This window comes from Penicillium atrosanguineum (genome assembly GCF_028827265.1).
Source record: "Penicillium atrosanguineum strain IBT 20685 chromosome Unknown utg000005l_segment0_segment0, whole genome shotgun sequence".
Lineage (NCBI taxonomy): Eukaryota > Fungi > Ascomycota > Eurotiomycetes > Eurotiales > Aspergillaceae > Penicillium > Penicillium atrosanguineum.
This window is the reverse complement of record NW_026623137.1, coordinates 1,496,214-1,521,852: the sequence shown is the minus strand read 5'-3', so window position 1 is coordinate 1,521,852 and position 25,639 is coordinate 1,496,214. Positions and strand designations below refer to the sequence as shown.

The 25,639-nt window shown below is 52.4% G+C and overlaps 9 protein-coding genes across 9 annotated transcripts; 5 read left to right on the top strand and 4 right to left on the bottom strand.

The window, feature by feature from the left end:
* Positions 1-1,082: 1,082 nt before the first annotated feature.
* On the bottom strand, positions 1,083-1,340 carry N7443_006827 (uncharacterized protein; the record flags this gene model as incomplete). Its single annotated transcript, XM_056886883.1, has 1 exon — positions 1,083-1,340. The coding sequence occupies one exon, from the start codon at positions 1,338-1,340 to the stop codon at positions 1,083-1,085; it is 258 nt and encodes an 85-aa protein (XP_056740532.1).
* A 3,630-nt stretch (positions 1,341-4,970) lies between these two features.
* N7443_006826 (glutamate dehydrogenase (NAD(+))) lies at positions 4,971-8,414 on the top strand (the record flags this gene model as incomplete). The annotated part of the gene is made up of 4 exons (XM_056886882.1): positions 4,971-5,286; positions 5,342-8,178; positions 8,230-8,330; positions 8,384-8,414. The coding sequence occupies 4 exons, from the start codon at positions 4,971-4,973 to the stop codon at positions 8,412-8,414; spliced, it is 3,285 nt and encodes a 1,094-aa protein (XP_056740531.1).
* Positions 8,415-8,685: 271 nt separating this feature from the next.
* Positions 8,686-9,688, bottom strand: N7443_006825 (uncharacterized protein; the record flags this gene model as incomplete). The annotated part of the gene is made up of 2 exons (XM_056886881.1): positions 8,686-9,499; positions 9,522-9,688. The coding sequence occupies 2 exons, from the start codon at positions 9,686-9,688 to the stop codon at positions 8,686-8,688; spliced, it is 981 nt and encodes a 326-aa protein (XP_056740530.1).
* Positions 9,689-10,910: 1,222 nt separating this feature from the next.
* Positions 10,911-13,190, top strand: N7443_006824 (threonine/serine exporter family protein; the record flags this gene model as incomplete). The annotated part of the gene is made up of 1 exon (XM_056886880.1): positions 10,911-13,190. The coding sequence occupies one exon, from the start codon at positions 10,911-10,913 to the stop codon at positions 13,188-13,190; it is 2,280 nt and encodes a 759-aa protein (XP_056740529.1).
* Positions 13,191-13,393: 203 nt separating this feature from the next.
* Positions 13,394-13,885, bottom strand: N7443_006823 (putative integral membrane protein; the record flags this gene model as incomplete). Its single annotated transcript, XM_056886879.1, has 1 exon — positions 13,394-13,885. One exon carries the CDS (start codon positions 13,883-13,885, stop codon positions 13,394-13,396), a length of 492 nt encoding a protein of 163 aa, XP_056740528.1.
* Positions 13,886-14,032: 147 nt separating this feature from the next.
* On the bottom strand, positions 14,033-16,510 carry N7443_006822 (uncharacterized protein; the record flags this gene model as incomplete). Its single annotated transcript, XM_056886878.1, has 2 exons — positions 14,033-14,201; positions 14,250-16,510. The coding sequence occupies 2 exons, from the start codon at positions 16,508-16,510 to the stop codon at positions 14,033-14,035; spliced, it is 2,430 nt and encodes an 809-aa protein (XP_056740527.1).
* A 198-nt stretch (positions 16,511-16,708) lies between these two features.
* On the top strand, positions 16,709-17,486 carry N7443_006821 (mitochondrial 37S ribosomal protein bS18m; the record flags this gene model as incomplete). Its single annotated transcript, XM_056886877.1, has 3 exons — positions 16,709-16,835; positions 16,929-17,164; positions 17,283-17,486. The coding sequence occupies 3 exons, from the start codon at positions 16,709-16,711 to the stop codon at positions 17,484-17,486; spliced, it is 567 nt and encodes a 188-aa protein (XP_056740526.1).
* A 344-nt stretch (positions 17,487-17,830) lies between these two features.
* N7443_006820 (WD40 repeat domain-containing protein) lies at positions 17,831-19,779 on the top strand (the record flags this gene model as incomplete). The annotated part of the gene is made up of 3 exons (XM_056886876.1): positions 17,831-17,846; positions 17,902-17,990; positions 18,049-19,779. 3 exons carry the CDS (start codon positions 17,831-17,833, stop codon positions 19,777-19,779), a joined length of 1,836 nt encoding a protein of 611 aa, XP_056740525.1.
* Positions 19,780-20,048: 269 nt separating this feature from the next.
* On the top strand, positions 20,049-25,223 carry N7443_006819 (Ubiquitin-like modifier-activating enzyme atg7; the record flags this gene model as incomplete). Its single annotated transcript, XM_056886875.1, has 9 exons — positions 20,049-20,099; positions 20,157-21,485; positions 21,544-21,934; positions 21,990-23,066; positions 23,121-23,282; positions 23,641-23,901; positions 24,022-24,296; positions 24,353-24,461; positions 24,559-25,223. 9 exons carry the CDS (start codon positions 20,049-20,051, stop codon positions 25,221-25,223), a joined length of 4,320 nt encoding a protein of 1,439 aa, XP_056740524.1.
* Between the last annotated feature and the right edge of the window lie 416 nt (positions 25,224-25,639).

Sequence of the window (25,639 nt, the reverse complement as noted above, 5' to 3'; positions counted from 1 at the left end):
CGGGCGGACAAGGGGCCCCACATCGCTACCTGTTTCTACTGTATCGAGCGCAAAAGTACTTAGCGCACATGCTAACATGACCATGAACTCATATCTGTCCCTGTGTGTGATGGTCACGTCATCCGTCCTCTATGATATGACCGTTGAATCGTCCTTGTCTTTTAGACTCCGCTCAACCGCCCCCCTGTGCAACTAATCTCCTACCCCCTGTGCCCCCGAGCTTCCGAGTTGGAGACTTCTGACACCTTGTGTCACATTTGTTCCCCAATGTGTGACGTCGTGATCGGCGGGCCTTCCTCGTATGCGATGTATAGTGGGTTGTTGGCAGGGGTCGAGAGGTTCCCTTGCATTGCGATCGGGATCGTGTACACTATATGTACATGAGGCGAATGTACTTGTCTTGTACTGAGATTTTCGTTGTTTTCATCTCCGTCCCTGCATTTAGCTCGTACTTTTGCTACGAATGCGCTAGATAAGCTGTAACATTAGGTTACCAGTATGTCGGGTTGTCACTCAACAGTTCCCTTCTACTTTTAACGGCCTGAATAACTAGACAATACAAAAGGTTCTAAATAGGCGGCCGTGACTTATGCTAGACGTATTCGAATTCATCTAGACCAATACCTTGGAATAGTAACAAAGAGGTCTGTAAAGAGCTGTAGACCGAAACACTCAGAAAAACATCGAGTAAGAACTGAAAATAGTGGGGCCCGGCCCCCTTTACTAGTTTCTCGGTCAGGTTATTTAGTTACTCGCAAGCTTGCAGTAATACACAATTATTGTATTTCAGTCCAGGACATTAATACTCCTAATCCCGAGATCCCCCAGACTTTTTTATATATCAGGTCCCATTCGTCGCAACACAGTCAAAAGACAGTCAGACAGAAAAAGAGAGAAAAAAAAAACCATGAAATGCCTTGCATCCAGCAAGGCCCCTATTCAAACGCCGCCATGTAGTCGCTATGTCAGGCCCGTGAAATCGAAAAGTAGCTTGAAAATAATAGGTGTATCGCTCGCAAGTGGAAGACGCACAGAAGAGGCGTGGAGGTAACAGGTGGCAAGAAATGAAGGGATACGCTCGTTTACTCCAGACTCATGCTGGGGATTTTGGAGTGCTTCTTGCCGTTGGGCTTGCCATTACTGTCGATGGCGAAGAAGACGGGGGAAGGTGGTGGAGCTGGCGGGAGTTCGTTGATGAAGTTGTGGTGCAGCTTGGCTGGCTTGGGGCTGGTGGCTGTCATGATTGCACGAGTGATATCCTCTGAGTAGGCGGCAAATGCTTCGGCCGTCGTGGGTGCGATAGCGAGGTGGGTGGCTGTTTTGGTGGAGATGGCGGTCATGGTGGAAAGTGGTAGTGCTAGTTGGGGTATGGCTTCTTTTTTATGCCTGATGCTTCGGTTACCGGGTGTGTTGATACCTCGGTTGGATGGAGATCGTGTGGGCTTGTGTTTCCGAGATCTATGGATTGATTGTCAGTTTCTGGGTTTGGTGTTGCTGTTTGGGGGAAGTAATTGGCATATGGTATAGTTATCCCGGAAAAGCCCGAGCTGACGAGGCCGGATCGGAGGATCGGAGATGGGGGCGACATATGATGTAAAGAAGATCGGATGGGGATAACTCACATGGGATTGAAACTTTCTGATGCTCGGGGTGATGTAATGAAAAGGCGGGAGTGCAGTAGTGCAGTGAGCAAAATGGTTGACAAGGTTGAGAGACGTTGAGGATGGAGTAAGACAAGCACTGAGTTGCGGAGGATCAAAGGTGGAAGATGCCGGGCTGACAAGTAAAAGGCGAGACGTAGTCTTATACCTTAAGGCAATGTTCCTCAGTAGCCAAGGGGTAAGTGAAAGTGACAAAAGAAGGCAGATTGAATTTTCTGGATCTCCGGCTAGTTATACTCCTGGCACCTCCTTTGGAAAAAAAAGAAATTCTAAAAAAAATTTAAGGGTGGAGATACATGCCTAGGGAAGGAATCGCAAGTACCGGGTTCAAAGTACAACACACCACAAAAGAAAAGAATCGAGTTTAGAGACGCCAAGCCTCGACCGCCTCATTCTCGAACCAGAGCATCGAATCATACAGGGATATGTAGACATTCCCGGAACGGTGGGATTCCCCCGGGAAAGTTGACGCGTTGTGTGGGGAAGGCGGGTTGCACACAGGGGCAAAATTCAATGAGATGGATCAGCTCTTCTCCGCAAGTGGAGATGAGTGGTCGTGATGTGCAACACTAGCTCCAGAAAAGGAGCTTCCGGGGAAGACGGACATCGATGCCGCTACAAATCAGATCGGGTTACGGACCCTTTTTCCTATTTTTCTGGCGCTTCCATGATGGATTAACGTCCTTTGATCAACGGGGAATCGCCGGAGCTCCCGAGATTTATCCGGCACGAGGATCGTTCCAAAGACCAGAATGTCGGGCTAGACGGCATGAATATAGAACATCCACCTACTCTACCATACCTTGAATCAAAGTCCAAGCCACAGACTCAGGTACTAGCGGAGGACCGAGACGGGAACAAGGAAACCGGGTGGAGTGTAAGGGGGCAACAAACAATCCCGCTATCGTGATCATTGCAGGAATGGCGGTGGACGCGGTGAACGCCCGATTCATGTTTTAGCCGGCCTGGTCTATCGGGGGTTGCTCCGTCAGGTCATCCCACGATCTACAGGAGGCGTCTCCATCGAAACCCTAGACCCGATAAATGGGACCCCTCCACCTGCCTGCGTTGATTCCCCGGATTCAAGGGGTCTCACATAGCCTGCACTATTCTTAACTATCGACTATTGACTATTGACAATTCCCCCCTACACTGGGTTTTCTGGGGATAAAGGAGCATACCAGATGGGTTAAACACTCCGGCCCCCCGGAGTTCCGGCTTTTGTGCATTGTTCAGGTATTTTCCCCCTCGATCGAGGCTCGATCGAGGCCCAACTGATATCTACCGTGTTCGCCAATGATATTCGTTGTGTGCGATAGATAAGACGGACGGATTCACTGCCAAAAAAAAAAAAAAAAAAAAAAAAGGCTGTTATGCGCGTGCGATGATGTGTTGGCTTTCTGCAGACGCCTGACAGATGACCGATCAGGAACACTCCATTGGCTCTGGTGTGTCGTGATAGCAACCGTACCTCAGGTGGCTATCTGTGTCAGTTCACAGGCATTCCAAACCAGTTCGAACCATGGACCCTAGTGCCTTGGGCATCAGGACAGGGCGCGGGCTGGGGTACGCAGGGGATATCTCGCCAGGTGCCCTTGGATAGAAGATAGTCCGCTCTCAGAGGAATGTCTGGAGACACGAGGGTCAGGACCGTGCGAGCAAGATCGGGAACCATACGAGATTGCTGTCGTGTCTTGCTCACTTGCTCAGGTGGTGATTGCGATGAGTTACCTGGGTAGATGTACTTCCAAGGTTGTCTGTGCCAACCCAGGTCAGGCCATTCGTCAGCCGACCAATTCCTGGATTTGGTCCGAGGGTGGCCCCTTGATGTCACCCCTTGGTTAGCGCAAAACCGGGAGAGACCAAAGCATCGTGACCAAGTCCATTCTGGCAAAATGGAAAATGGACAATGGACAATGGAACATGGAACATGGACCATGGTCATGAAAGTCCGGTTCGGCTGGGGTATCCCGTCCTGGGTAGTGCCTCAGGCAGATCGGAAGAACAGATTTTTCCATTCCCCCCCCCCAGACGATAAGCCCATTACCTCATCCAGGTTTTTCGGAATCTCCTTCCAATGGCAGTGGCGCCGAGGGGCCGATATCACGTAAAGCCCCGCGGGTCCTTGGGGTTGCAGAATCTGTCGGGCCCAACAAGGCCATGGGGCCCGCCATGATTCGTTGTTGGATAGAAACGTGCGAGATGGCTGGATCGCATCAGCGCCGACTAGCCTTCTTTTACCCCGCAACTCACGACGATCCAGGTACCAGAGCCCCTCCGGTTGGAGATGTCGCCGGCCCGGTCATATTCAATGCGTAATAGCCTTGGTTATGTAGTTCCAATGGCGAAAATCCCCCGGACTTTGGGATTGATAGACGATAAGACTGCAATTGAGGCATTTACGGTGATTGGAACCCCCGTCCAGGCGTCATGACACATCGCTTTCAATCACCTCATTTTGAGCTAAGTGGAAGTAATACTTCGACTAGTACGAGTTCAAAGCGGTTGACGTGCTCAGGTGACCTCTGCTAAGTCCTTCTATTCTTCCAAATCCTTCTACTTTCGTTTCCTTCCGTTATTTTTAGAATTTTCAAATCCCTCTAGTGAGTCACCTGAGCGGCATTGTCAACGTCGTTTGCCCCCTAAAGGAAATACGCGGCGTCCGGCATCGTAGAACGCATCGTCTCAGCCACACAGATAGAGTCCCAGTGAGGCAATTATTTCTCTATTTTCGGCCCGCATGACGCAGCGGGATTTTCCAGTCGGCTTTACCCTCGGAAGGAGGGGCGCTGGCTACCAATCAGAGCGCCATTGAACGCCGGTTCTTAGTCACGTTCTGATTGAGGGGGACGAGAGGAGGAATGAGCGTTAGCCCGGTGGAGCTTCCATGCGGATCAAGGGCTTCGAGACCGCGGTCACGATGGAGTCGTGGAGTGACCGCCGCCTAGCATCGGTTATGACTGGACACGGCGCCGTGCTGTGTCAGAGAAACTCGGCGCTGGTTTGGCTCCTGTCTAGCCATCCTGTTTTGTTTTCCAAGTATTTAAGAAACCTGGGATTCCCCGGATTTTTCAGTGAAAGCACAAGTACCCTATCTTAAAACACGATCGACGGTAGATGGCGTCGGTGAGTACTCCTTACATGTTATCATCGGACAAAGAATCCAAGATCTTCAAAACCCCTCGATGACTTCAGCGATAAGCTTGCGTTTCTTATCTGTCCACGTGCCACCAACTGACCGCGGTTCCGTCGCAGACTTCTTCTTCTTCTTCTTCTTTTCTTCTTGTTTAGAGTATCCAAAGACCAATCATGTCGTCTCCCGCGCCTATTACTCCTCCGTCGGAGACCGTCAATGGCGCCCAGCTGCCCTCCCGGCCTCAACCTAAGATGTTCAACAGCCAGGATGGGGGCTCCGGCGCCGGTACCCCCATCGGTTTCCAGCGATACCCCCACAACAAGCACCTGGACCATGTCGTCGGCCAGGCTCTGCGACAGCCGTCGCCTCAGCCTACACATCTAGGCATTCCCGGTACCCCGGGCCACAGCCCTCACCGAATTCTGTCTGAGGAAGACCCCGGCTACATTGCCGCCACCTTTGAGGGCAAGCAGAAGCAGATGGAGCAGGGTATGTGAAAAATACCCACTTGATGCGCCCAATGCATTCAGCTAATACATGACAGTGATGGATCAATTGGAGGAGAAGGGATTCTTCCCCAGTGACTTCGTCGTGTCCGAGACTACCTGGTTCTACAACATGCTTGGCATCGACGACACCTACTTCCAGACCGAGACCGTGGATGCCATTGTCACCCAGATCCTCTCCCTCTATGCCGCCAAGGTCGCCGCCTATGCACGCGATGATAAGCAGCTGGAGATCCGCCTAGACAAGGAGGCCGAAGACCACGCGGTTTACATTGACACCAGCCGGCCCGGTGTGTCCACCGTGGACGGTCCCCGCTACGAGCAGCGCATTGATGAAAAGTACATCAATACCTCCAAGGGTCCCAACAGCTACCGTGTGGAGACCTTCCGCTCCCCTACCACTCTTCCCGGTGACAACGGACAGCAGCTGCGCTGCTACTTCGTGTACAAGTGCCAATTCGCCAACCCCACTCCTTCCCCCAATGAGACCAACATCGACATCATCGGTGAGAAGCGCTTCCTGCAAAAGGCTACCCCCAACACCAAGGCCATCTACCAGGAGATCATTTCCACAGCCGTCAGCCGTCATGGCCCGGTCATTGAGATGTTTGAGATTGAGGGCAGCCGGGAGAAGCGCCTGGTGATTGCCTACCGTCAGGGCTCTGCCATGGGTCTGTTCAGCGCTCTGTCTGATCTGTACCACTACTACCGCTTGACCAGCTCGCGCAAGTACCTTGAGAACTTCTCCAACGGTATCACCGTCATCTCTCTCTACCTCCGGCCCTCAGATAACGTTGAGATCTCGGCCAAGTACCCCCCGATTGAGGCTGCTATCCACCAGATCATGAAGGAGGCTTCGCTCCTTTACTGTATCCCCCAGAATCGCTTCCAGGGACACTTTGCTACCGGCCGCCTCAGTCTGCAGGAGACCATTTACGCTCACTGCGCCTGGGTGTTCGTGCAGCAGTTCCTGAACCGTCTGGGTTCTGAGTACACCTCTCTGTCCGCTCTGCTTGACACCAATAACAGCGTCCACGCGGAGTTGCTGTCCAAGATTAAGAAGCGTCTGCGCACGGAAACTTTCACCGCCGACTACATCTTTGAGATCATCAACAACTACCCGGAGCTCATTCACAAGCTCTATCTGGACTTCGCCAACACCCACTATGTACAGACTCAGGGCGGTCCCTCTGGTGACGACTTCCTGCCCACTCTCAGTTACCTGCGTCTCCAGGTGGATGAGGTGCTGGACGACAAGAAGCTCAAGGCCCTCGTTCGCAGCACAGCTGCCAACGAGCACGACGAGATGGTCATGAACTCTTTCCGCATCTTCAACAACTCCATTCTCAAGACCAACTTCTTCACCCCTACCAAGGTGGCCTTGAGCTTCCGCTTGAAGCCGGACTTCTTGCCTGAGCACGAGTACCCCCAGCCCCTGTACGGCATGTTCCTGGTGATCAGCTCCGAGTTCCGCGGCTTCCACTTGCGCTTCCGTGACATTGCTCGCGGTGGTATTCGTATCGTCAAGAGTCGTAACAAGGAAGCCTACGGCATCAATGCTCGTTCCATGTTCGACGAGAACTACAACTTGGCCAACACTCAGCAGCGCAAGAACAAGGATATCCCCGAAGGCGGTGCCAAGGGTGTTATCCTCTTGGACGTGGACCACCAGGACAAGGCGCGGGTCGCCTTCGAGAAGTACATCGATAGTATCATGGATCTGCTATTACCCCCCGTCAGCCCTGGTATCAAGGACCCTATTGTCGATTTGCACGGTCAGGACGAGATCCTCTTCATGGGTCCCGACGAGAACACCGCTGAGCTGGTCGACTGGGCTACTGAGCATGCTCGCGCCCGTGGTGCTCCCTGGTGGAAGTCCTTCTTCACCGGCAAGAGCCCCAAGCTTGGTGGTATCCCCCACGACGCCTACGGCATGACCACTCTCTCTGTCCGCCAGTACGTGCTCGGTATCTACCGCAAGCTGAACATCGACCCCTCCACCATGCTTAAGCTGCAGACCGGTGGTCCCGACGGTGACCTCGGATCTAACGAGATTCTGCTTTCCAATGAGAAGTACTCTGCCATCGTCGATGGTGCCGGTGTCCTCGTCGACCCCCAGGGTCTGAACCACGAAGAGCTGCTCCGCCTCGCCAAGAAGCGTGTGATGATCTCCGAGTTTGACATGTCGAAGCTGTCTCCCGAGGGTTACCGTGTGCTGGTTGACGAGAAGAACGTCAGACTGCCCAGCGGTGAGGTTATTTCCAATGGTATGATCTTCCGTAACACCTTCCACCTCCGTCATCACGAGAAGTTCGATGTCTTCGTGCCCTGCGGTGGTCGTCCCGAGTCCATCGACCTGTCCACCGTCGGCAAGCTTATCCAGGACAACAAGTGCGTTGTTCCGTATATCGTGGAGGGTGCCAACCTGTTCATCACTCAGGATGCCAAGCTGCGTCTTGAGAAGGCTGGCTGCATTTTGTTCAAGGACGCCTCCGCCAACAAGGGTGGTGTGACCTCCTCTTCCCTGGAGGTCTTGGCTTCTCTGTCCTTCAACGACTCCGAGTTCGTCCAGAACATGTGTGTTGCCGAGGACGGCACCGTCCCCGAATTCTATCAGGCCTACGTCAAGCAGGTACAGGACATCATCAAGGAGAATGCCACTCTCGAATTCGAGGCCATCTGGCGCGAGCACGAGCAGACTGGTGTCTTGCGCAGTGTTCTCAGTGACCGTCTTAGTGTCGCCATCACTAAGCTCGACGAGGAGCTCCAGCAGACTGAGCTCTGGCACAACATTGCCCTCCGACGCTCCGTCCTGGGCGATGCTCTGCCCAGCCTTCTCCTGGACAAGATCGGCCTGGATCACATTTTGGAACGGGTATGTTATAATTCGGTTGTTTCCCTGTTGACTATGCTAACGTTTCTCAAGGTGCCCGAAAGCTACCTCCGTGCTATTTTCGGTAGCCACCTGGCCAGCCGTTTCGTCTACGAGTTCGGCAACAACCCCAGCCAGTTCTCCTTCTTTGACTTGTATGTGCCCATCCACATCCCTCTTATGATCTACATCACTAATCATCTTCCAGTATGACCAAGCGCCTCTCTAAGCTCCAGTAGAGTACGAGTACCTGGTTTTTCTTTTTTTCCTTTTCCTTTTCATTGCCGGATTCTCTGAAATACCCTTGCCGTCGCAACTGGCAGGGCTCAAATGATATACTTAATACGGGAACGAGACCGTTCCTCCTGACGAATGTATGGTTTAGAAAAGTTGTTGGATTTTCAATTGCATTGGCATTCAGCCCCGATTGAAAGGGGGCATTGAAACATGATTCATTGTAATCCAGATCATCACTATGTACTAGCCTACGTATAAGACACGGTAGAAACATCAACCCACCCGAACACGATACTCGTGCCGTACAAACTCGGCCATGATCAACACGATGGTAACGGCCAACACCAAGTCCACTCCTTCTGCAATCTCAACCTCCCACTTCGGCATCGGACCGGACAAGTTATAGTCCATCACCTTATCGCGCCGGATCTGCATGATCCTCCTCTCTCCCATTGTCACGACCGCGAGTCCAGAATTCAGCTGTACCACTTTCAGCTCGACCTTGGGATCTAAGCCCCCTTCTGACCACCGCCGCTGATGTGACAGTGGCGCGGGGGCAGGTTCTCTCGGTGGTTCAACAGCATCGAGCAGATCACGCAGTGAATGACTCGATCGTCTCGATCGTCGAACAGAGTCGTAGGTCGGTGGCTCGTAATTGTGTCGTCTTTCCTTGGTGACTGAACTCTCCGAACTATCACTCTCCCCTCCACTTCCACTCCCACTCCCACTCCCAGAGTGATTCCTACTATCCTCCGCCAAAACAGCACTATACGGAGGCGGCGTATACGGTGGCGGAGCCTCACTCTCCATATCCTCCTCATTCCGTCTCCGTCTCCAAACACCATTTAATCTCCCAACAAGTGCATTCGTAAATCGTATCCCCATCTTCGTCCCAATCGCCCACCGCATATCAACGTTGAGAAGCTCGTCGCCGACCCCGCCGGCCCGTTTCACCGACCACTGGCCCTTCCACCATATCCGGCGTAACTCGAGTATAGGTCGCCGAGACGCATCGCGGATCTCGCGCTGGCACGAGTTACTCCAGAACTTGCCTGTGACGGTGTATAACAGGGGGTTGCGTCGGGGGCTGCCGATCGGTTCGTCTTTACGTAGTTGCGTCACGGTGAAGTCGCGCCCGGATAGGGTATTCTCGCGCGTGATCCATAGAGTTGTTGGGGTATTTGTTAGGCGGTCCGGCGCGGGGGGAGAGGAGGTGGGTGCGCCGGAGGGCGATGGGGTGGTCCGGAGATTGGAGGGTGATGGGCTGGACGGGCATTGTATGTGTTTATAGGGTATTATGGGAGAGATGATGTTCCAAGGTTTACTGTTATAGGTGCGGAGAAGATGGGAGGATGCGGGGTTGGAGGGGGAGCCTTGGCGGTCATTGCAACTGGATCGTTTTAATCGCGCTTAGGCTGCAATGATAAATGTGATAAGGCAAGGTACGATATCTCTACGGTGTGGCGGAGTTTTCTTGGCAGAGGAATACAGTAGAACTATATAGTCTCGGTCTCCTTGTATACCGCATAAAGGCAATACCCGAAATAGGTACGGATAGCCAGGATAGACAGCCGCGGTCCAGGTCCTCCTCACCGCCACACGGGCTAAATATATCCAGAAGTACGTGGCGCGATCGCCTATTTATAATAGATCGTTTCAGAACCCTGAGGCGTCGAACTATCAGCCACAGAGAGCTAGGGCAACGTACTACGCTCTAGAAGCCTCGATCCGGATAAGTATAACCCGACCCGTTGACCCCCAATTCTAGAAACATCCAAATTACGTGAAGATCGACACTGGGAACATCCGGCCCTAGTCCCCTTTGTGAGGTGACCTGTTCGTTTCATTTCCAGCATTTCCAGCCAGTAAGTCTTGATCGTCCCTAACCTATCCCCATACCCCTGTGTATTTTTATTTTTATTTATTTTTTAAAAGCCCAAAAATCGGCCGAAGCCTTTTGTGTGCAATGTGGGTCAAGTCCAGAACCAAGTTCCGAAGAAATTGCAAATAGAATGAAAATGCAGAGCGGAAACGGACGGCTCTCTAGTAATAAACTTGCGTCACTAGTGTGCTTTAGTGTCTGTCGCAGAAGCTTGTCCGTTTTATGAAATACTAATGAATCGTAATGATCGTAATGAATCGTAATGATCGCAATGATCAGACCATATCTGCCTCTTCTATAGGGGCCTTTGACGCAAGTTCCATGGGTCGAACCAGGAACTGCAGCACACTGAACCGGGGCGTGTCTAGTCAACTTCGAAATTGTTCTCTTTTTCTCACCTTTTTTTTTTTTTTTCCCTTCGGTCCATCAAAGACCAGACGCCACGCTTGACGCGTTCCGTCCCGGCAATGACTTCAACCCACATTAGCGACGTGGGTCTGATGGAGAATAGTCTGGCCTTTCTAGAAACAAAACCCCCTGGTGCCCCCTGCTTCTGTTCATCTTCCCCCGGATGAAGTTTGGCCGTTTGTGGGGTACTTTTTCTCCGGCCACATATATGTCCGAACAAGAAAAGACGCCTTGCCTCCTCCCGGAGGGTTACGCGGGAGAGACGGAGATCAACCGGGAAAATACCGATAATACTGCCGTTAATTCCGAAATTCAGGAGACCGAGATCCAGGATGAGGCGAGGGAGAAACCAAGTACTTCTTCTATCCCTGATCGATGGAGGACTGTCAGCCAGCGCATTCGAACAAGAACCGCCACGATAGCTCAGAGTTTGGGTCGACCTCATGAAAGAGAAGCAGAGGGCGTGGAGGCTTCTTGGTCACCGGAATACTACGGAGCAACAGACGATATCAGAAGTTTCGAGGCTCGCCAGGCCAACGATGAAGAAGCTCGCCTGCATGGCCTCGATCACAACTCGCAGGCCCAGGACCTATTGAGGCAGCTGGGTCTGCCGCACATCGCCAGCAATCGTCGTGGGAGGGAGGAGGTGCGCTCTGGCGCAACGACTGGCGCAACGACGCCCGGCGAAAGCGGAGCCTCAACCCCCCTTAACGGAGGTCTTCTCTCGCAGTTACTCCGAGTGTATGCCAACCAGGTTGGCGCTGCGAGTAGGATCAGCGTGGCTTCCACTGCAACAGACTCTGACCCTGAAACAGAGACTGTTCCTGCAACCGCTATCGGAACAGAAACGGGACTGGGATCGGGAACGACCACGCCCGGTGGAACGAATACCCTCAATGGTAAGAAGGAGAAAGTCAAATGGTACAAAAATGGATCAGACAACGACAGCAAGGCCAGCATTCCTATGCTGAAGAAGTTGCCTCAGCCGAAAAAGCACAAGAGAAAGCCGTCTGGTCATCACTATACTTCTTCTTTGATTCAGGCCTCTATGGATATGGGCCGGGTCGGTGTGCCCGGTGCACAGGGGCCTGGTACCATGAATTACAAGGAACGCAAGAAGCAGAGACGCAAGAGTGAAAAGGATGTCAAGCTGAAGGTGCATATTGCCGCTATCCTGGCTCGCCAACAATATATCATGCAACTTTGTCGTGCCTTGATGAAGTACGGTGCGCCGACTCACCGTCTCGAGGAGTACATGATGATGACTTCCAATGTTCTGGACGTCAACGCCCAGTTCATGTACATACCCGGCTGTATGTTCATGTCCTTTGATGACCCTTTGACTCGCACCGCCGAGGTGAAGATTATTCGTGTCATCCAGGGCCTGGATCTATCTCGTCTAGCGGAGACCCACAACGTCTACAAGAATGTGGTCCACGACGTGCTTAATATCGAGGATGCCACCAAGGATCTGGATCAGATTATGCAGCGCAAACCACGCTACAACCGTTGGATGTTGGTCCTGTTGACTGGTCTTGCCAGTGTCGCTGTCGGTCCCTACTCCTTCTCCGCTCGTCCTATCGACCTTCCTGTTATCTTCATTTTAGGATCCATGGTCGGCTTCATGCAACACGTTCTCGCCCCGTCGTCAGCCACATACTCCAACGTGCTGGAAGTATCAGCAGCCATCTTGACTTCGTTCCTCGCCCGTGCATTTGGAAGCATCATGCATAACGGCGAGAACGTCTTCTGCTACGCGGCCCTGACTGAATCGTCCATCGCTATGATTTTGCCCGGTTTCTCGGTCCTCAGCAGTAGCTTAGAACTGCAGTCCCATCAGATGAACGCCGGTTCTATCCGCATGGTCTTCACCATCATCTACTCTCTCTTCCTCGGCTACGGCGTCACAGTCGGCACCACGATCTACGGTGTAATCGACAAGAACGCTACCACTCAATCAACATGCCCTAACGCAGTCACGGATTGGGGCAATGAATACATTCAGCATTTCCCCTGGGTCGCGCTATTCTGTTTCTTCGCCGCCCTCATCAACCAGGCCAAGCTTAAGCAGGTTCCCATTACTGTGTTTCTGGGTGTCTGTGGCTACGTGACCAACTACTTCAGCTCCAAGAAACTTGGCTCCGGCCAGGTCTCTAATACCGTCGGTGCTTTTACTATTGGTCTTCTTGCCAATTTGTACAGTCGCTTGTGGCACGGTCATGCTGCTGCTGCTATCATCCCGGGTATCTTCACCCTTGTGCCGTCGGGTCTCGCATCCAGTGGCTCCATCCTCCAGGGTCTGGAGTATGCCGAGGCTGTGGCGTCTGGTAATGCGACGGCTATCAGTAATGCCAACTCGGGAAGTTCTTTGACTGCACTGGGCTATGGAATGATTCAGACGGCTATTGGTATCTCGGTTGGTCTATTTGTTTCCGCGTTAATTGTGTATCCGCATGGAAAGAAGCGGAGTGGTATTTTCAGTTTGTAAGCATTCTCGACATCTCTGGCAATTGGCGAATCTTGGACATAAGGAAGGCGAATCGGTTGTACATTCTACATTGTTCATTTTACAAGCGTCTTTGGATTTTGAAAATTGCTTATCGTGGATCTCCATTGTCATTTATCACCATCCACTCATCTCATTGATAAATATATTGCTTGCAGTGAAGTAGTTCATAGATCATAGATTATTTACAGAGTCAAAACAGCCCCCACAAATGCAATCCACGCCGGCAAATCCGCAACAAGCATGCGCACCCGATGAACACTCAACCACCGTTCCATATCGCGCGTCGACTCGGGCTTCTCCCCCTTCGCCTCCACAATGCGCTGCACCGGCCCCGCCACAAATGGAACGAACATCAGATGTCCAATCGCACCGGCCATTCCCGCCCAGTAGAATACAGGCGTCTGCAGATCACGTCGCTGTCGGTTCAGTAGAAGTGTCGCTGCAGCTGCAGAGATGGTGCTCAGATTCAGCGTGACAACGGTCCATACTGCGCGTCCGAACACTTGGTCGTACCAGGTTGGGAGGACTGGTTCGGATTGCTGGCGGATATGTGGTTGGAGGAAGGCGGAGTTGGTTATTAGTTCCAACAGGGCGTGTGCGAGTGTCGCGGTGCTGGTCGCAAGGGGTGCCGCGTGGAGGAGGTGGATTGGATTGAAGATGAGTCCTGATGCCATGTCGGGTTTTGGTGGGTTGACAAAGGGTGAAGTAGGGGCATCGTGCTTATGTACTTGATCCTTGTCATGGTTCCGATCAGCCCACGTTGGATTCCGTGGGCCGTGTTCGAGTATGATTCAAGTAATGTACACTTATGATTATTTTATCTACACCCAGATTTCATTCAAGATGCCATCGAATTTGAGGCCCTCTTCATGCTCGCTGCGCTCCATCGTGTCCAGATGCGCCCACAGCTCGGGGTACTTTTGTCCAGCCCACTTCTCCACCTGGTCCTTCCAATACTGGTATGGAATGGCATTGTAAAAGAGTCCAATCCTGGTCAAGTTAGCGATGGGCAGAATCATGAATCAGATGTCCACTCACGTTGTACTCGTGGGGGGAACCCCAATCTCCGCCTGCATCGAATCGATCGCAGTGGTAGCCACGTCGAATTCACACTGCGCGGCCACTGCTTCAATATACCCGGTGTAGAGCCGGCGATCAATTTCAATCCCCACCTTTTTGACTTTCTTCAGCATCTTCAGGGCCTCCTGTGCACCGTTGTGGTGCTTCTCGCAGACCTTGAAAAAGATCCCAATAGTCTTGTTTGAAGGCCCTTCGTCAGATCCAAGGATCTGGCGGAAGATCTCCATGCTCTTCTCGGGCATCTCGCAGGCTGCATAGGCCAGCATCAATCCGTTCTGAATCCGCGTGGTAAGATTGACCTCCAGGTCGAGCTTTAACATGTTGTGCACGAGCTCCAGATTGGTCTTGTCGCTGTTCCGCGCAATACCCTGGAAGCACCGAGCGTAGGTATCCGGCTTGGGACGGCGTCTGGGGTCTTCCGCCTGGCGCATGTGCCCGAATACCAAAACGGCAAGGTCGCTGCGTTTGCGCTCGAAGAAACTAGACATGATCCTCGTCCGGACGTCGACACCAGTCTGGGGGAATGCGAGTTTGAACAGCTCGTATACATCCCATACATCTTGGTCCTTCTGACCCAAGTCAAGGATGAAGTCCGTGATTACGTTCCTGACGACACCCTTTCCTTCGTCGTCGTAGGTACCCAGGCGGGGACGAAGCAATTCGGAAATGGCTTCCCAGTCATAGCGATAAAGTAGCATACGTGTCAAGGCGGCAACGGTGGTAGGCTCCAGCCGCACATTTTCCTGGAAGAGGGGATCAAGAAGAGACGAAATTCGCCCGAACAGAGCATCCCTTTGCTCTGACAGACAAAGCATGGCGATCAGTTTGTTGCAAAGGGGCAGGTTTTCGGTGGGCAAGAGGCTGAGATCGATTTGCTGCTCAAGTATTTCAAGGGTCTGCTCCACAGCACCGGCCTGGATGTACGACTCCAACCGCAACAGATGGGTTTCCTGGTCCGGAACCAGGCCCCACTGCTCCACCAGTCGAACAAACCCAGGGGCGAGTTCATGGTTCCGCGAGACATTGGCATACTGAATAAGACTGTTCACATCTGCAATGGTGATGGCATCCTGAATCTGTTCATCAGACGCAATCCACGTCTTGGCCTTCTCCGCAAGCGAAGACGCATTACTGCCATGTGCCGCCTCCCAAAGCAAGGTAATGCCTACAGTCTCACGGACCGGTCCCTGAGGAAGTGAGTGGAAGATTGGCTCAGCCCACTTGGTCTCTGAATTCAGAATTGCTTGCTTGACGACGTTCTTCTTGGTTGAAATGGAAGGCTCAATTATGTCGGCCATCTTGTTAGGTGTCGAGGGATCAAAGGCACCTGTAATGGGACACTGGTAGGCCGTCTGGACAGCCTTGAACTGACCCTGTTCGATGAGGAGGTTGATGAGCTCCTCATGAGAGGCTTGATCAAATTTCATGCCATATTTCTCAAATTCTCGAGTGATATTCCGCAATTGGCGATTATCGTCCGCCATAGCAAAGCCCTTCATAACGGTCAACCATGGAGACGGCTTCGCGCCCCTAAATCGACCACCGAAATTGAGAATGACAAGCCGCGCCTCTGCAGGGCAGCCATTGCTTGCCAGCAAGTTAATATAGGCCAGAAGGGCGGGTCGACTGACTGAGTCGACGCCGAATCCATGATCGGCACGGAGCTCTGCATAGACATAGCGAGCAATCTTCAAGATAGTAGCGCGCGCCTCAGGGAGACACTCCGCCTCCTGGAGCACAAATAGCATTTTCTCAAGGCTCTCGACAGAGAATACATCTTGAAATTCCCGGTCATCCAACTCCCCCTGTTGCGCCTTCAGATGTCTCCAAGTTATAGACAGCAGCCGAGCCTGGAATCCGTTTATGACTCCAGGGTTCTCCACCCGCGTCGCGAAGAAAATCTGGAAAGCTTTTGTCAGCGTATGGCTTGGCGGAGCTCTGCTTTTGTCCTCGAGGGATCGCTTAAGATCGGTCATGGGCTGTAGACCCTTTTCCGAGGGCAAGGTCGCCGGCTGCCCTTCTCCCGCATCTGCATTGCTCGGGTTGAAGTTGAAGGCGAAGAAAGTTCGTCGCGATGTATTCCCGAGGACCGGGGCCCACGGTCGTACTCGTGTTGGGGAAATGGTATGCAGCAATTGATTTCGGCGACATCGCGAGAAATGGAGCGGTTCGTTATTGATGATGGCCCGAAAGACTTGTCTCGTTAGATGGGACTGCATAATGGGCAATGAGCGCCGCCTCTCTGAGGGATAGAGCAGTGTAGATGAAAAAGAATAGTAGAGGTCGTGGAGCTCAATGCTTCCGAAAGTTTCGCGACGCGGAGTAGGCGGTCCAAGTCTTGGCACCCGCGAAAAAAGATCCGCTTCGATCCTGGCCTCCTCCACCTCACCACGACATCGCGGTGTCTATCTATCGCAATGTCTGTAAATCTCTTCTCTTCTCCGCTACTGCGCAGCATTGCGCATGCTGTGCCATCGGCTTGCCGCTGGAGCTCGACAGCGGCCATGAGCGCCTTCACCTCCCAACGAGCCACATCTTCACAGAGTGCGTGGAAAGCCCGGCCTTCGACACCCTCCCAGAATTGGCTTGGGTCAGAATCCTCTTCAAAGGGAACTTACAGCTAAAAAACTGAAATAGCCTCGAAAGTCCAGCATCGACGCCGGTTACCGAATCGCCTGCGATTCCTCGAGGATCAGAAGGCTCAAGGAGAAAGCCGAGCGCTGGAAAAGTTCCAGACTCGCGAGTGGAAGGCCGGTGATGTCTACGCTCCTCATGATCTTAGCCCGGCCGAGATGAAGAAATGGGGCAAGCGCAAGAGTCCCTCGACGGATGCTTTCGATGCGTTGAATCTGAACCCACTGCACCTTTACAAAGTACGTTCATTCTGATACACAGCGCCTATTTTAAGAAGGATGGGAAGACGATAATCAAGAAAGAAAGAGGGATCAAATCCAACTGGACACCAATTGCTGACATCGGTTCCCTCCGCAGAACTTCTCCGTCATGTCCGAGTATGTGTCTGCTCTGGGCCGTATTCGACACCGAGACCAGACTGGTCTGCGACCTGTGAACCAGCGAAAGATCGCCAAGGCCATCCGCAGAGCCATGGGCCTCGGCCTCATGCCATCTGTCCACCGTCACCCTGAGATCCTGGCTACCGAACTCCGGGCTAAGCTCGAGGGCGGCAACTTCTAAGCAGACACCGTCTCACTCATTACAGTCCATTGAAACCGGCTATGGCGTTCTTGTACAAACCATCGAGCCTGATTCAGGAGACACCGTTTCATGTATTATTACACAGCGCAAATCCACCCAATTTTTTTTATCGACGGAGTCGTCTTCCAGGGCTTCATCCTGCACTATATCATGTCTCAACAATAAATATAAACCTATTTGGACCCCCCTTAGATAAGCGGTTAGAAATGTACGTTTCATGCGTGATGCCTGGAGCTATAGTGCTGAGTGGAAACGCAGCCCCGCCTAAACAACTCCCTTTCCTCCCCACCTCCCCCCGTTTCACCTTGCATATACCTACACCCATGTCAATCACGAACGGTATGACTCGTATACTTTCATCCGCATCCTAGATTGTTCTGACTGACCCGCGCAGAGTCCATCTGGGCTGCAAGCCCCTCCACCACCCGTGGGCAGCCCACCCAGCTTTCGTCCGATGCCAAGGGCGAGCGACTTGCCTATGCGGTACAGTACTCTCATCAAATTCATCGCAAATAACCGCTTCTAAGTCAAATTATCGCAGTCAAACAAATCTATCTTCTTGCGCTCGATCGACGACCCCGCAACCGCCAGACAGTACACCGAGCACAAAGCCCAAACAACCGTCGCTCGGTTCTCCCCCTCTGGATTCTATGTTGCCAGTGGTGATGCCACCGGTACTGTGAGAGTTTGGGACTGCGTTGGCGAGGGTATAACCAAGGGAGAATACAGCATTGTCAATGGCCGCATCAACGACTTGGCCTGGGACGGTGATTCACAGCGCATTATTGCCGTCGGTGATGGAAAGCAACGATTTGGGCACTGCATTACCTGGGATAGTGGTAACACCGTCGGAGAGATATATGGCCACACGCAACAGATCAACTCGGTGTCCATCAGGCAGCAGCGACCCCTCCGCGCGGCCACCGCCGGTGACGACAAGAAGCTGGTCTTCTACCACGGAGCGCCTTTCAAGTTCAACATGGGAGTTCCGGATAAGCACACCAACTACATCTACGGTGTTGGGTTCAGTCCGGACGGCTCAACCCTGGTCAGTGTAGGTGGAGACCGCAAGATCTGGCTCTACGATGGCAAGACGGGAGAGACCAAGGGTCAGATTGGCGAAGGAGAACACAATGGCAGTATCTTCGGTGTCTCTTGGTCGAAGGACTCTAAGAAGTTTGTGACCGCTAGCGCTGACCGAACCGTCAAGATCTGGGATGTGGAAGCTGGCAAGTCAACCCAGAGCTGGACTCTGGGAGAGGAGGGCGCTATGGCTGTCCGTGACCAGCAAGTTGGTGTTGTTTGGCCACCGGGCAGAAGCGACAACCTTCTTATCAGTTTGTCTCTAAGTGGGGACCTGAACTATCTGGTTGAGGGCACCCCCAAGACCCGGCAGGTTATCCAGGGCCATCAGAAGAGCATAACCTCTATGAACCAGTCTGCCCTGAATGATAAGGAGACATTGTGGACCGGTAGCTTCGAGGGCCGCGTCTGCAGCTGGGATATTTCTTCTGGTACTGCCGGTGAGATTGAGGGTGAGGGGCATCCCGGCTACGTTGCTGGCCTGGCCCCAACAACCGAGGGTGCAGGAAGAATCTACAGCGTCGGCTGGGACGACACCATTCGCTCCATCGATGCCTCAGCCAAGACTTACACTGGCAGCTCATCCAAGCTTACAGGTCAACCTAAGGGTGCTGCCGCGGCTGATTCGACTGTACTGGTCGCTGCCGCCGAGGCCGTTGAGATTTTCCAGGATGGCAAGAAGGCCGGAGAGTACAATACCAACTTCCCCGTGACGAATGTTGCGGCCCACGGAGCGGTTGCAGCTGTTGGTGGCGAGGATGGATCAGTCCAGATTTGCAGCATCTCCAGCTCGAGCCTGTCACCCAAGACCGACATCAAAGCCTCTCGTAACCCAGTGTCTACGCTCGCTTTCTCACCGGATGCTTCTCTCTTGGCGGTTGGCGATCAGAAGGGGCGCGTCCTGGTCTTCAGGGTCGCTGACGGTAGTCTGATCACGGATCGATGGACCGCTCACACAGCACGCATCACATCACTCGCCTGGCACAAGGACGGCACTCACGTGGTGAGTGGATCGCTGGATACCAACATCTTCGTCTGGAGCTTGGCCAACCCGGGCGATTGGCTGGAGCTCAAGAACGCCCACAAAGAGGGCGTTAACGGCGTGGCGTGGATCGCCGGAAGCTCCAAGATCGCATCGGCAGGAGCTGACGCCGCTGTGAAGGTGTGGAAAGTGGAAGGTCTGAAATAATTGGCTTAAATGATTGAGTTGTACCTAAAATTCAAAGGAGAATAGATGAATTGAAGAAGTTGGAAGATATATAGTAGTCACAGTAAACAGAGTGCGTGGGAAAGGCGGAGCAGGGATGTGGCCGCAAAAAGAGTCTGTGCCAACACCCACACAGCGTGTTTTCTGCACCTTTGCCCAAGTTCCAATTAAGACAGGCGAAGTCAAGACGACAAGCCGCTATGAGGTTCTCATGAGTATCCACCACACCTGGACGTGAGTCGATACCGAGAATGTCACCGTCGGAAGCTCCGAGTAGCTCTCGGCGCTTCTTGCGCCCAAAGGTTTGTACAGCCCAAGCTCCCACGACATTCAAGAAACCCGGCTGACCACGGCTGTAGCTGCGACAAGCAACATTTGTCCTCCCACGAACCGGTCAACGTCTGAAAGGCCTTGTGAGCTTGCGTAACACCACACAAACAACCGCGGCCCCCGATGACGACAATGACCGCGAGGAACGACGCGGGCTGCTTACCGGCGAGATCGAGCCACGCAATGGTATAATTACTTGGTTATGGACGCAATTACGAGCCCTGTGGGCGTCGATGCATCGGTTCCTTGTATCAGAGCCGGGTATTGGGATCTTGAAGTGCGGGTTAGCATATTTTCTGGGATCGCTTGCGACTTTCATTCCTGCCATCTCCACTTTCCTTGGGCATCAAGATGGAAAGCATATGGTGGCTACGGTCACCGTGTACTTCCACCCCGCGAGATCCCAGGGAAGCATGTTTCGCGCCCTGATCTGCGCGCTCCTGGCATTCTGTTATTCCTCCTTTCTCTCAATCACGAGTATGCTGGTTGAGAACTTGTTCCAAGATACTCTGAACATGCCTATAGCTGGTCATGCTTTGGTCCTCGTTGTTTTTTGCGGTGGTGGACTGGGTTTTGTGGGCTGGACCAAGCAGCGACTCGGTGATCCCATTGTCAACGTCGCCTGCTCGCTCACAGCCCTTTCGACAATTACTATTCTGACCAAAGAAGGTTCTGTTCAGAGCGGCGACCTTTCTTTGAGCAAGATATCTCAGGTCCTGAAGATGGTCATCATGGGTGTGATGATCGCTATGCTCGTGTCCTTTTTGATCTTTCCCATTTCCGCGCGGAGGAAACTTCGTGCGAACTTGGTCACGGCCACAGACACATTGGCCGTTATGTTGGCCATTATCACTGAAAGCTTCCTGAGCGGGACTGAGGAAGAACTCAGATCATCTGAATTCAATGAAGCTGAGACTAAACACCGAAAGGCCTACAGCCAACTTGACAAGCTGGTCAAAGAGGCCAAGCTGGAGCATTACGTCGCCGGCTCTGAACGGGAGTATCGTTTGGAGAAGAAACTTGTTCGCTGGGTGCAGGACATCACTCATAATATGGGAGGGCTACGCAGTGCGGCCTCTCTGCAGTTCAGTCTTATTCGAGAAACAATTGCTCGCGAGTCTGGCTCTTCGGAAGGGGCAGAGGCTACTCAAATCGAATATTTTGCAAGTCTCGAGCGATCCTGGTCGTATCATGATGGGTCCTTTTTGGAACCAATTGATGAACGGCCCGAGGAAGAACTGTCTCCAGAAGGCAGTTCCACTCCAGTGCCAGATGACGATACAGATTCAAACCATAACACGTCTGCCCTTCCCGCTGACGTCTTTACAATATTTATCTCTCATCTGGGCCCGTCTATGGTAAGTAGCACCTAAAGCTTTCTGGTTTCTAGAAACTTTAGAAGCTAACTGAAAACAGAGATCTTTAGCCTTCACATTGAAGGAGATATTCAGAGAGATCCCATTTGGCCCTGCTCCAGACTATAAGGTGTCAATTGATGGTCGACTGAGAACGAGTCTTGATCGTGCCCTTGAGCTTTACCGGGAGTCACGGGGAAAGACTCTCAAGTCTCTTTACCAGCAGACAGAAGCAATGAAATTCAAAAACCAGGAAGCTGAAGCGGATCTTGAAGAAGTATCTGCCAGCTGTGGCCATTTCAGTTTTTCTCTCATGGAAGTTGGAGAACAGCTCCACGAGTTATTGGGTATTCTCGATGAGCTGCAGCTTGAAACCGAGGAACGACCTGGCGGTCGATCCTACAATTGGATGAAGTTCTGGCAGAACAACAAAAAAGGAATTGTTGAATCTGGTATGTATTTCATGTCCTCGAGCTACTCCATATTTCATCTTACTGACTCTTCCAGATTCTCTCTTTGTAGGCCCTGTGAATGATCGGCAGCGACAGTCGTCAGGCCCATTCAGTTTCGACGACAGGGTCTCAGCTGCCGTTCGAGGTCGTCTGCGCCCACCTTCAGATAACAGCATGAAACAAAGACTAGGCTACCGTCTTTGGAAATATCTGAAGGTTTTCCGTCGGGACGATACTAAATACGCGATCAAGGTTGGAGCAGGAGCTGCGCTTTACGCTCTGCCTGCTTTTCTACCTTCCACTCGCCCCTTTTATCAGCACTGGAGAGGTGAGTGGGGATTGCTGTCGTACATGCTGGTTTGCTCAATGACGATTGGGGCTTCGAATACCACGGGGTATGCTCGATTCCTCGGTACTTGTCTTGGGGCCCTTTGTGCAATTTTGGCCTGGTATGTCACGAATGGGGATGTCTTCGGTCTTGCATTTTTGGGTTGGTTGATGGCTACCTGGACGGCATGGATTACAATTGTCAAGGGCAATGGGCCTATGGGTCGATTCATTATGCTTACGTACAACCTGTCCGTACTTTACGCCTACTCACTCGCCCAAAAAGAAGCGGATGGTGACCAGGACGAAGGTGGCCAGGATCCGATTATCTCTGAGATCGCACTTCACAGAGTCGTTGCGGTGCTTTCGGGCTGCGTCTGGGGTATCGTCATCACACGCTTTCTCTGGCCGATCAGCGCACGAGAACGACTCAAGGATGGCCTCAGTATCCTCTGGCTTCGGATGGGTCTTGTGTGGAAGCGCGATCCGTTGTCTTCCATGGCAAAGACTGGCCGCTCCGTCGTGTGCATGACTGCTCGAGAGAAGCTCGAACTCGAGCGGTACCTAACCAGTCTAGAATCGCTTCTGGTCGCTGCAAGCTCCGAATTTGAACTGCGGATGGCATTTTCAGAGGATATTTACACTACTATCATTCGGCGCACGCGAGACATGGTGAATGCGTTCCATGCGATGAATCTAGAGCTCATGAAGAGCGAAACCGCCACCGAGGGTGAAATTACCCTCCTTCGTTACACTGCTGCAGAACGACGACAGCTTTCTGCTCGTATCAGCCATCTGCTGACCGGTGAGTTATGGCGGATTTTGCTTTGGTTGGTGAACTATGCTAATACGGTCACAGTGATGGCATCGTCCATGAAACTCGAATATCCATTGAGCGATGTGCTCCCCAGCATCGATCACGCTCGCGACAGGCTTCTAGCTTGCATCTATCGCTATCGCCAGGATCATGAGGCATCGCATCTGACGACTGATGAAGACAGCGCGTTACTGTATGCATATAGTGAGTCTATCTTTTTCCCGGGAGATTTCCTAGGCTGACGAGAGACTAGTCTTGGTGACTGGCCAGTTGTCGAAGGAGATCAATGAAATGATCGCAGAAATTGGGCAGCTATTTGGAGTTCTGAGTGAAGATGTAGCCCAGCTAGTTTAATGAAAAACACAAGTCTATTTCTGAAGTTCGACTGGAAGCAAGTATAAGGGGTCTGATATCGATCATAAAATCCTAGAAACCCGATGCGGCTGCTGCTTCCCCGCCTACGGAAGTCCAACCTCTCCCTTCCACACTTCTTTCATCATCACTTCATCACCCCATCACCTTCACCTCCTTCGATCGGAATTTACACACTCTTGATGTGTAGTTCCTCTCATCTGCCGCCCTTCGGCCACGCCTCGCGCTCCTAGTCCAGCCATGCAGATCGATCCGGCCGCCCTGAGTCGGACTGACTCGGCCTCAAATCCGGCGAAGGGTGCGGCGCCTAATGCTTCGGCATCACAAAAGTCATCAAGAGCTCTGATTTCGGTTCCGCGACTCGATCTGGAGCATGCCTACACTGACCTGAAGGCCGCCATCGGAGACAAGTGGGCCGAGTACAAGGAGGCTACAGCCTTTTTCTTACTAGGTAAGTGTCGCTGCGCATGCCATCCCCTGTCATTCGCTTTATTTCCTGGCTCTCATAAAGACCGACCGCGACGAATTGACCCAAATCCGAGCTGACCTCCTGACCTCCTGCCGATTCTAGGACACTACAACCAGAACGAGTACGCGTCGCGAGTCGACCACGTAATATGCGCCGATCCTAAAACTGAACATCTCCATAATAACTTTGTCTGCGCGATCATCGGAAACCTCACTCGAGACCTTCCGGATCATGGTGTCGCAAACTGGGTATCGGCGAACGATAAGCCTTCAATGGTGTCGAAGCCGATTTCGGGCGATGCCGCGGAGCAGAGACTGAAAACGGAGGTGATGCAGCTGCCTCCGAGGGACCGTAGGCGAATCAAGGGGATTCCAGAGGTATGTGATGGCTATTGTGGTCGTGGATATTGGACGAAGATGCTAATGCTCGGCAGCGCGATCCCAATGACGCGACACCCACCGAACTGGAGGAGTACCACCTTGCCAAGCAGATCAAGCTTCCAAGCCAGGTCCCGGCAAGCGCAGGTGGATTAAATAAGACCAGTAAGATACTACCACCTCTGAGGCGCACACTCGGCCAGCGATACCGCATCGCGCGTCTCCGCTCAATCCCAAGGACGATCTAACCTCAAACCTACAGACTGGGAATTGGAAATTCGAAAACGATATGCGCAGCCCCTCGCCGCAGAGACGGGCGAGTTCCCGGACGCCGAATCTATTCATGCTCGCATGGTCCCTATGTGTTACGAAGAATCTCTGCCTAGTGGCGCCGGTCTGCCGTGCGCCGAGTTTATGGCAATTGCAACAGAAACATTTGTGAAGGAGGTATTGTCCTCGGTGTTCTCACGCACCAGATCCAATGGCCCGTCAGGCACGATCAACGGAATGATGATGCGGAAATACCGAGAACAACTTGAACGAGAAGAGCTTGCATACACCCGCGGCGAGATCGCAAAGGATACCGCAACTGGTTTGCTCCCTGTCGAGGCCAGAGAGGCCAGTGTTCGAAGACCGCTCGGGGTCAGGGATCTACGACTTACCCTGGAGCTCAGTGGCAGTGTCCTCGGTCATATGCCCTTGATCATAGACCAGATCGCGGGTGGATACTTTGAAGATGAACTTGAAACAGAAAAGCAAGATCGACTGGAGAACGGCGTTAGCGAACCACATGAGATCAAGATCGCCGAAGACGAAATGGACCTGGACGAGATCGATGATTCTCTGTCAGATTGGGAAGGAGGTGGGATTGCTGATCGTGAACAGTTGAGTTCTCTACTCGACGAGTGTCTGTCGATGGCTGCGTGAGCTTTGATACCCCTTTTGTCCCCGTTTGATACTGTCAAACTACATGCTTTCTTTTTCTATTTGGTTTCCTGATATCTCGGGTTTCTCGGTTTTGGGTGGGATGATCACGGCGTCTGGGATTCCATCTTTTTATGCATCTGGTTCTGGAGTTTGTTTTTTTCTGGAGGTTTGCCGTGGCTGTTCTGTCTCGACTACTTTAAGTCCCCTTTACTTATTCCAGAGCTTTGTTGAGCCCTACAATGTACAGTATCTACTCACAGACAAGGTGTATCAAGTTGATTGTTTTGCGACCCGAAAAAGCAAAAGCAGAACAGATGGCGATGACCTTTACCGGGCATGGAGAGGTCAAGCTTGTTCGATACCCATGAATTTGATTCCTTTGTCTCGGAATTTTCCTCTCGCATATCTTACTGAAT